The sequence below is a fragment of the Channa argus genome, chromosome 14 (assembly GCF_033026475.1).
Source record: "Channa argus isolate prfri chromosome 14, Channa argus male v1.0, whole genome shotgun sequence".
In the NCBI taxonomy this organism is placed as follows: Eukaryota; Metazoa; Chordata; class Actinopteri; order Anabantiformes; family Channidae; genus Channa; species Channa argus.
In genome coordinates this window covers 4,477,133-4,487,029 of record NC_090210.1, presented here as the reverse complement: position 1 = coordinate 4,487,029, position 9,897 = coordinate 4,477,133, and the positions used below count along the sequence as shown (strand labels likewise).

Here is a 9,897-nt window from a genome sequence, read left to right as displayed (position 1 = left end):
ATCTCTTTGCAAAAGACTGATTGGGTACCAGCATCGTGAAAGAGTGAATTAGCAAGATTAGTGACTCAGAGCCAATCTTTACTACTGTACCATGCCGAGATTTTTTAGTCTCTACTAATCTGTCACAATTGGCTAATGGGGGACAACCAATGTGTCTCGTGGACTGTGTCTATTCTCTTGTTGTGTTGCTGGGCAAAAAACTGTGGTCAATGGACAATAGTGTCTTATTTTGTTGTCTTAGTTTGCACAAAAACTTGACCTAAGTCAGGGTTTACCGGTCACAAGACAACGACAAACAGACTGTGTGCTATTGTGTGTAGTAATATAACTATGCTAGAGCTATATGAAAAACAGCTGACCGTGCAGAAAGAGATAATGACACAAGCTCATTCAAACATTCAACATCCAGTTTGTGTCTCAGTCATAAATCTGGGCCAAAAACACTTTAGCATAGACTGAGAAGTAACACTTTTCTTTTGAACATTGTGCTTTTCCGGACATTTTTAGGACTTAAACAGGAACAATTTCATCACTTCCTGACCTGCTTCTGTTTACATGTTATTATTTAAAGTCTTGGCTCCACCTGTACAACGACGCTGCAGTTTTGGAAGAAGTCTTTTGTTGCAGCTTCTCACTGGCAGAACCACTTGTAAACAGCTGAATTCTCTTTACTTTCTTTCTACCAACATTGTACATTAACATCTAGTAGGCTAAAATAAAATACATTTGCCTTTGTGTTTAATGAAGTAAAAAAAACTGTTGCTTTTACCTTTGCTTCTAAGTGAAAATATCCTCTGAATTTATATTACTACACACAACACCACACTCTGAATTTTAAAGCATTGGCTTGGGATGCAGAAGTCTGTGGGTTTGAATCCCACCTGACCAGGTGGGGCCCCGCCCAGCTGACGAGGGCCACCCTGGTGCCAGTCCTGAGCCCGGATAAAATGGGAGGGTTGCGGCAGGGAGGCATTAAAGAACTCGTGCCAAATCAACATGCAGAACTTGTTCCACTGTGACGACCCCTGAAGGGACAAGCCAAAAGCCGTTCGTATCACAAGATTCAATGCATTAATGTCTTTGGTTTCCATGCCTGCACTTCATGACCTGGCCACCATGTGCAAAAGTGTCAAATGACATGTAAACAGACCTCCCTCCCTCTCGTGCTCAAATTCTTTTCATTCCAACCAAAGTACCAGGTCTAATGTACCAGTTCAAGAGTAAATTTCAAGCACCTTCCATGCCTCACACCCATTACCCATCAGGAACAGGTAAAACCAGAGGCACAGGAGAGCCTGTCAGAGCAGCAAGGGTTGGACGGAAGGGATGGGCAACGTAAAATGACGTTATGTTAGTGAATTTCTGTCACCTTTTGCCGGAATTAGGTTGTGGGTCATTCTAAAAATACATTTCAGTGAAGTTATCAAAAATCTTTTGAAAGTGACGCTAAAATGATTATCTTCACCCAGAGCAGACATTGACCTTCACCCTCTTCACTGTTATGTATTTTATTCTCTTATACTTGTAAAGTGATCTTTGTTGCCCAGCAACAAGGCTGCTAGCCCCCAGATCTTACTGGGTCCTCCAAACCTCTGACTCCATCACTCCAACACCATTGATGAGACAGTCCAATCACAGAGAGGCAAAATAATGATAGGAAGGTGGAGCCTAGCATTGAAACAGGGTGTGGTCCTGAAACCAGCAAGGCCTGTAGTAGTGCCCTGGGCTTTAAATTCAGCTGAATGATCTGAGCTCTATAGTTATCCTAGCCAGCCTTTCATTTTAAGTTCTCTCTGTCATTCCCCGTTTTCGTTTGTGAGAGTTTCAGCTCTTGCTGAATTTGAGTGAAAACTATTGCTTGAGGACAGGTTGAGTCTAACACCCATGGAGTAGCTTTGAATCTGGTTTTCCTCTGATCGTTCACACTGTTGGGACCTCTGGGCTGAGTGCCGCTTGTTCTGGCTGTGTAGGAGCGAGTGCTGGGGACTCGCGCTCAGCAGGTGAGTCACTACTTACTAAAGAGCAGCAAAGCTTTTTGCTATAGTCTCAGGACTGTTGCTGGCTAATCTAAATGTGTCACTTGAATATGTGGGGTTTCTGTAAAAATGTATGTTGTGTTTTTAATTGAGAGATTTCTTTTAATATCTTGGTGTTAGAATGTGTCTTTTGCCAGATTAAGAACTCAGTTAAATTGAGACTTGTCTAGATGAAAGCAACAAAACACATCTGCTGCTTTAAACACATTCTTTACTTTTTTCTGTAGTTTTACTCCCTGGAAATCCCAGACTAGCTCAGGTCCTGGTAGCTTGGTTGCTTTGCTAGGTGGCCATATGGGCCAAGTTCTTTGCCTCACCTGTTTGACTTGCTCTGTTAGTCAGCTACAGTACTGCATTGTTTTTAGGCTGACAGCTGAATTCACATGTTTCACAATCGTCCTTCAAGTGTTCATTCATTTTATGTTTTGATGTTGTAGCATTTATTTCTTTATAGTTTACTGAGTAAAATAAAGTATTTCCTTGGGATTGTGATGGGGTCATTGCTGTTGGCTTTCCTGCTACATTTTTGATTTGGTAATGAAATCAGCTCCTAGTATGCATTTCTCCTATGTATTTCTTTGACAGCTGGTAAATTATGGCACTGAGGAGTTTTTTTTTTTTTTTTTATATGGCTGTGCAGATGTCTGCTGTTTGTTCAGTCAATGGGAAAGCAGGTGGACAGGCCGCTTTGTTGCTCACCTGCCGGCCAACCTTACTTTCTCTCAGCTTCACCTCCCGGTTTCTGAGTCTTTTTTTCCCCCTATTTTCCAGGTGTTTAACAGAACCAAATAGCAACCAGTCATCATGTTGCAAGAAGCAGTTTCAAACGTTTTAAAGTTCCACAGTTATCTACAATTGAGAACTGGTGAGTGTGTCTGTCACAGAGTTTCTTTTTTAATATAAATGATCAACTGGTGCACTGAACTATTTTTCCACACATTATTTTATGTGACAATAATGATTAAGTATGTGTTTTCTAGATGTCAGAGTCAAAGATTATCCTCTGATGCAGAGTCCCATACAAATGACCAGCATCCTGCTGGCCTACGTCTTCTTCTCAGTGTATGTCGGACCTCGCCTGATGGCAAACCGCAAACCTTTACGCCTAAACACAGCCATGATGATCTACAACCTTGGCATGGTTTTACTGAATGCCTACATAGTCTCTGAGGTAAAAGACAAAATGATGGACAAGGGATGATTCAGATCCCTCAAGTAAGGTAAACCAGGGCGCTTGTGTAGATCATAACAGCTGTTGATGTGTTTCTGAAACCTAGTTCTTGTTGTCTGGATGGGGTACCACCTATACGTGGAGATGTGACCTTATTGACGTGTCCAGCAGCCCACAAACTTTAAGGGTAATTGTTGTCTAAACATATTTCTTCCGAGAGAAGAGCTTTTTTTACCTCTTAAGCGCAGGTAAAACGGCTCTGAAGGTTTTAAGGAATTATATTTTGAATGTCATTGAGTCAAGATTATTGGCCTGAAAATTAATCAGTTGGTTCATTGCTTTTAGACATCTAATTCTCTTCTTTCCCCCCAGATGATTCGAGCAAGTTGGCTGTTTTATTTTTCAAAATTTATAGAGCTCTTCGACACGGTAAAGACCTTATTATGACCTTTCTATTAATTTTTATGTGTGAGAGAATTTGGTTGAACAATTAGTTTTTCCTCCTCAGAAAAACTTCAGCACAGTTTTTGGAGATCAGTAATTGCGCTAAATTGTTAAATAAGTCAGTTTCTCTTTACGTGAATATTGTAGTGACCTCGGGTAAATAAGTGGCCATTAAGTAGCCACTAGTCCAAGTATTGTTTTTTCAAAATAACTCAGACCAAGAACATGCAGTGTCAGTATTCAAAAGTACGATGTTCACCAAACTGAATTGCTGTCTTTCCCAAGTATTTAACTTTTCTACAGTAGTAGCTTATTTCAACTTGCTGTACATTAATAATGCATTGGAGCCTTAAGCTGTTTTTAGTTAAGTAAACATAACTTTGGCCTTTCAATCATAATAATTTCTATTACTGCATTGACATGGCAATAATACAACATGTTTCTTTTTTCCTCCCAGCTTTTCTTTGTGCTGAGGAAGAAACAAAGCCAGATCACATTTCTCCATGTATTTCATCACTCCTTCATGCCCTGGACGTGGTGGTGGGGCATCACCCTGACTCCTGGTGAGATTTCCTCAGCTAATGCAAAGTTTAACACTGTCAAAATACTTCGGAACCCCAAAAAACTTGTAGATGAAAATGACTTCAAATCATGGATGCACATTATACCAGCTCACAACTCTTGAGATGATTAAAATACAAAAGCAAAAAACTGGCGAGTCTACAATGTTTGTATAAAAATGTCTACTGATCATTCTTTTTGTCTCTTCTCCTCTACAGCTGGAGGAATGGGCGCCTTCCATGCTCTGGTGAATGCAGTGGTCCATGTTATCATGTACTTCTACTACGGACTCTCTGCTGCAGGCCCTCGCTTCCAGAAATACCTGTGGTGGAAGAAGTACATCACTGCAATCCAGCTTGTATGTACTTTAATTTTTATAAATACAGTTTTTATTTTTTTTAAACCAAACTTTTATTAATCTCCCCTATTCCTTTTTCTTTTTTTACAGCTGCAGTTTGTTTTGGTATCAGTTCACATCAGCCAATACTACTTCATGGAGAAATGTGACTACCAGGTTCCCCTGTGGATCCACCTGATCTGGCTGTATGGTGTCTTCTTCTTCCTCCTCTTTTCCAACTTCTGGGTGCAGGCTTACATTAGGGGCAAACGGCTTCCTGCCGCAGATGTCAAGCCAACACAGAACTGCTCAGCCAGTGAACATATCACTGTGGTGGCTAACGGCAAACACCTAGAGAATGGACATGCTCAACTCAACACCAACGGCAACATTTTATTGGGGAAAGTAAAGGAAATCTAACTTGGTGACTCTAGAAATGAGAAGGAGGCATACAAAGCTCTGTAGAGCAACCTTGAATATGTCATTCATATCTTTTACCATACTGTTGTGGCATAGATGCCACTAGACCAATTCAAAACTACAGAATTTATGAATCAGTCATATCATTGAACATATAAGCACACTTCTAGGGATATGAATGGCACAATGTTTAGCCGGTGATCTCTGTTCCACATTGCGTAAGTTGTGAGAGAACTGTTTACTGACACACACACTGTGTGAAAATTGGTGCTCATTTTGTCACTGATAGTATTCTTCAAATCAAGCATGATCCACGTTATGTCTGACCTACTGTTTGGCTGGTATGACCCTTGTTGCTTTGGGAGTATTTCTCAGTTTTCACTGAGGACTGGCACATGTAAATAACTGCTTTATATCAAAACAAGGTTTTCATTGTAAATGTCATATTTAGTTTTTGCTTGTTTATTTAACTTTTGAAATAAAAAAATGCATTTTAGATAATGCTCTGTGTCATTTAGAAAGCTGTAGTTTAAAAACATGTCACCATTTTTTAAAAACATTTTAAACTGTATATTACAGTATTGATGCATTTTAGCATAGTCAGGTAATAACACTTACACTGGGTTAATATTTGATGAACATAAACATTCTGATTTACGCAATTCTGTATGGTCTGCTCTGTAAAAGGAAAATGAAGTTAAGGTACTTTCTCTTGGATGAGAATTTAGTAAGTTATGCTGATGGCTGTTTTTGAAGTTCACCACATTGTGGTTTAGTGCTGTGGAAGGATGATCTAATTGAAAGCATGGTCAGCCTTTTAAAATTGAGGGGCACCTTGATGCCAGTCCTGAGGCCAAATATGAATGGCAGCAGGAAAAGACTAATGCTAAATGAGGGACAAGCTGTTGATCTATTTGACTTAAACTCAGTTTCATCTGTGACATCGAAACAAACTTGCCCATGCTCCATTAATGTTTTCTGTCACTAAGTCTTTGAACAAAACATAAGTCATAATTTTATAACTGTGTGGTATTAAATATGATGCAATTTTTTTTTTTTTTGCAAATGCAACAAAGGTATTTCAAGAGTTTACTCGGTGAAATCAGCTGCTGAAGTAAGAGGTTACCTGGACCAACCTGCACTAAACTCTGTAAATAAAATGAAAAAAAGTCAAAATCATGTATCCTACACCATCTAAAAGATGAAATTACTTTACAAGTTAACTTTATCTTGTCAAAACTGATCATAGCACTGCACTTTAACAGATTAGTACAAAATCATGCTGATTAACAGAACCATACAGTAAACAAACCCTTTATTTATAACCCATAACAATATGTACAATTGTTCCTGAATACAACATCAAAGTTGACTACAGCTTATAAATACAACTTTATTTACTTGTGTAAATAAGTGAAACAACAATGTATTACATCACCAACTGGAACAGTAAATGCCAGCTATTTCTAAAAACACCAGGTGGAAATCTTTATTGTTAAATAAAAACACTCTGCTTCAATGAATTCAGCATGGGCTGGGAGGAGTCCAAGATAAAGCAAATTATCTGATTAACTGATGAATGCTGCTAGTTGATTTGACCAGCCTCTCCTTGGACTTCTTCTTAAGAGGGTCTACTTCAAAGCTCTTCCACAGACGAATAGTCTCATCTCCAGCAACAGATGCAACGGTAGAGCAGTCTGGGCTCAGAGTCAAACTTAGAACTCTGTCCTCATGGCCTAAAATATAAAAGCATCAATTTGTTTAGAGCAGCAGAACCATTACAGCCATTTCCGCATGACTGGCTATTTTCTTAAAGTATGTGTGAACAAGTACAGAGTCTGTCTAGTTAAATAGTTACCATTGAGCTCAGCAACTCTGGTGAGAGAGGGGTATTTCCAGATCACTACATTGTTGTGGGCATATCCATGGGCAGAGACCAGCTCCTTGTAGTTTGGTGCAAACACCAGTGATGAGATCTGAAACACACATTTAGGTTATTTGAGTATAGACCTGTGTTATCATGACCAGGTCAAATTCCCAACATAGAATTAAGGTCACATTTTTAAATAAATGAAACTCTAGGATGGAGAAGTGTGCGGTCACCTGTGACTGAGTGTCAAGTGAACTGATACAGGAGCCGCTGTTTACATTCCAGATACGGATGCGGCGATCACTGGTACCACCTCCAGATGCAAGGACATTTGACTGCCACGGACACCAAGCCAGTGCCTAAAACAATGACACCATAAAGGTACATTCAGACTTTACACATCTGGGGCAAAGGATTTATTTGAGAATAAACATGTAAGCCATGCAATTTTATAAAATCTAGAGTTTTGCTAAATCCAAAAGTAGGGAGAAAAAAAACAAACGAACAAAAAAACAAACACACACACACACCACTCTGTGAGAGTATGAAGCTGCTCACCTTTACAGCTCCTTGATGTTCACTCCAACTGTGGACTGACTGGCTGCCATTTCTGCCACCACCCTCTGACACAGATGGCCATACAGACACCAAGTTGTCATTGCCCCCACTGGCAAGGTATCTCCCATCAGGGGACCACTTCAGTCCACACACCTCGTGCGAGTGACCAGTGAGTGTAAAGATGTGATGGTTTGCCATCCTCACATCATGGTGATGTATTTTTCCTGATCTGGAGCCACTGTTGAGTGGAAAGAAGAACACATTACAGTAAAACCCTGTTAAACAAATAATATATCAGATTTAATCTCTTGTATCTGAGGTTGAGAAATAACTAGACCTAGAAAGAACGTGCTCATTCCAGCTCAAGCTTCCAACTCTAGCTGTGTGGCTGGCCATGCTGCGCAAGCGCTTCTGGTTATCAACATCCCACAACTAGAAAGACAAAAATGAACCAATAAATAAAATTTTAATCAGTTATGTCAGTGTTGTGTGCCTTTACAAACAAAATTATGTTCATCATCACACTGACCTGAACTTTGGAGTCGCTGGTGCCAATAGCTAGGTAGCTGCCCTCTTTGGTCCAGGACAGTGAGCAAATGTAGTCGTCATCATGCTCCATCTTCATGAGATGAGTGATCTCTCCTTGAGTGGCATCCCACAGGTACACACTGTTATGAAGTGCCACAGCAAGAGCATTTCGACTGCTCCAATCCAGCAGATTCAAATCTATGGTTGAGGGGGGGGGTGGGGATTAATCTTCAGGTTTGTGAAATCTACAGTGACTAAAGTTTCACATAAATTGCAGTTTAGTGCCAAACTTACAGAAATCATTTTTCAGCTCAGGAGCATCCAGAATTCGGTCAGGAGTTGATGATATGTATCTAGTTTTTTTACCGGATGCTGGTGTTGTAACTTGATTGTAGAGGACTTTTAAGTTGTTTTGATAGCCTGTAAGGTGGACAGAAATTAGACCATGGAAGAAAATCCTTACCTTAAGATTATGTAATATTCCTGCCAATCATCGTGTTGGCATGGAGCCATAATTACCTTGCGGTGCATTCAGGGGTTTCCCTCCAAAGTGCAGGATTTTTGCTTCTTCAATGTTGCACCCATTTAGTGCCACAGACCACGCTCTCTGCTTTTCCTTTAAAAAGGGAGCAAGTCTCAATCAGTAAACACAGACTAACAAAGGAGTCATAAGTAAATCTACCACACAAACACTCTTACTGATGACATCGCTGTATTATTTGCCTCCGTCGGATCATTTTTCCTTGTAAGAAGAAAACTTGCTATTTCCATTTGTCTGTTGTTTCGGACGGGGATGAAGCGGTCACCGCCTATTTTACAGGTTGTTTGTCTTTTACTTTTGCCTAAAATAGAAAAAATACCCCAGTGATTAACATACAGAAACGTAAACAGCAATTACAGAAATGTCTTTAACGTTAACGTTAAAACACAATCAGCTCATAATATCCGGAGTTTTGCTCGGCGTTTTAGATGAACTGAGCGACACATTGGTAGATTTTCCAGGTGACAAAGCCGCTCAGCGCGGATGTGTTTGAAGAACTGGTCTTTCTCTTCCACCTTCATCTGGTACCTTCTGCGACAGGCAGATCCAGCTTCAGGATACTGTGGATGTCGTTCTCAAACCCAAAGTTAGCCATCTGGTGTAGTTTCTCACTGGATGTGGACAATAATACATAAGTACTTTTAAAACACATCGTTGTTTATAATGCATGCTTGTACTATGCAAAAGTAACTAACGCTAATTACGTTTTAAATTACCCAACTTAGCTTTCTTAGCTAAGCGAGCGATGCTGGCGTTAGCTAGAAAAATACGACCCACTAAATTTAACGTAAATGAAGCTCGCGCTGAAAAAAGTCAAGTTAACGTTAGCATTAACGCTAACCTTAAAAAAATAATGTCTGTAAGTTGATTGACTGACTAAATCAAAGTTAAAACGAGCAAAATTAGCTCACCTCTTCAAAGAAACGTGAAACACGGAGAAACTCAGCCAGCTTTCTCCTTACGGTCTAAGATATGAAATTCATAGTTATGATTCCTAACGGCTTAAATGCTAAATAGCCTCCTGCGATTGGTTGGCCGATGTCGCCTTGTACCAACCTGCACTAAATCAAATGTGAAAACTCTGCATAAAGGAAATCTTAGATTACAGGTGATTTAAATAAAATGAAAAAAGTCAAAATCATGTATCCTACACCATCTAAAGGATGGCATCAGAAAATGGACTCGCCTCTATACTTGTTCTGTTAGATCTTAGTGCTACATTCAACACCATTGATCACAACATTTTATTACAGAGACTGGAACATGAAATTGGGATTAAAGAACCTGCACTAGGTTGGTTTAAATCTTCTCTATCTGATAGACCTTAATTTGTTCTCTCCATCCTCCATGCACACAAAGGTTAACTGTGGAGTTCCACAAGCCTCTGTGTTAGGACCAATACTTTTTAATTTATTTATGTCTCCTTTAGGC

At 39.7% G+C, this 9,897-nt stretch overlaps 2 protein-coding genes across 2 annotated transcripts; one reads left to right on the top strand and one right to left on the bottom strand.

Annotated features, from left to right (window-relative positions):
• The first annotated feature begins 1,720 nt into the window (after positions 1-1,720).
• Positions 1,721-5,470, top strand: elovl1a (ELOVL fatty acid elongase 1a). The gene is made up of 8 exons (XM_067475346.1): positions 1,721-2,000; positions 2,808-2,901; positions 3,017-3,207; positions 3,314-3,394; positions 3,580-3,636; positions 4,109-4,214; positions 4,431-4,570; positions 4,661-5,470. Exons 2-8 carry the CDS (start codon positions 2,841-2,843, stop codon positions 4,967-4,969), a joined length of 945 nt encoding a protein of 314 aa, XP_067331447.1. The 5' UTR covers positions 1,721-2,000; positions 2,808-2,840; the 3' UTR covers positions 4,970-5,470.
• An 857-nt stretch (positions 5,471-6,327) lies between these two features.
• Positions 6,328-9,061, bottom strand: LOC137098423 (cell division cycle protein 20 homolog). The gene is made up of 10 exons (XM_067474646.1): positions 8,995-9,061; positions 8,625-8,767; positions 8,445-8,541; positions 8,220-8,345; positions 7,927-8,123; positions 7,735-7,829; positions 7,398-7,635; positions 7,073-7,198; positions 6,828-6,945; positions 6,328-6,705 (listed from the first exon to the last, which is right to left on the bottom strand). Exons 1-10 carry the CDS (start codon positions 9,059-9,061, stop codon positions 6,530-6,532), a joined length of 1,383 nt encoding a protein of 460 aa, XP_067330747.1. The 3' UTR covers positions 6,328-6,529.
• Positions 9,062-9,897: the final 836 nt, after the last annotated feature.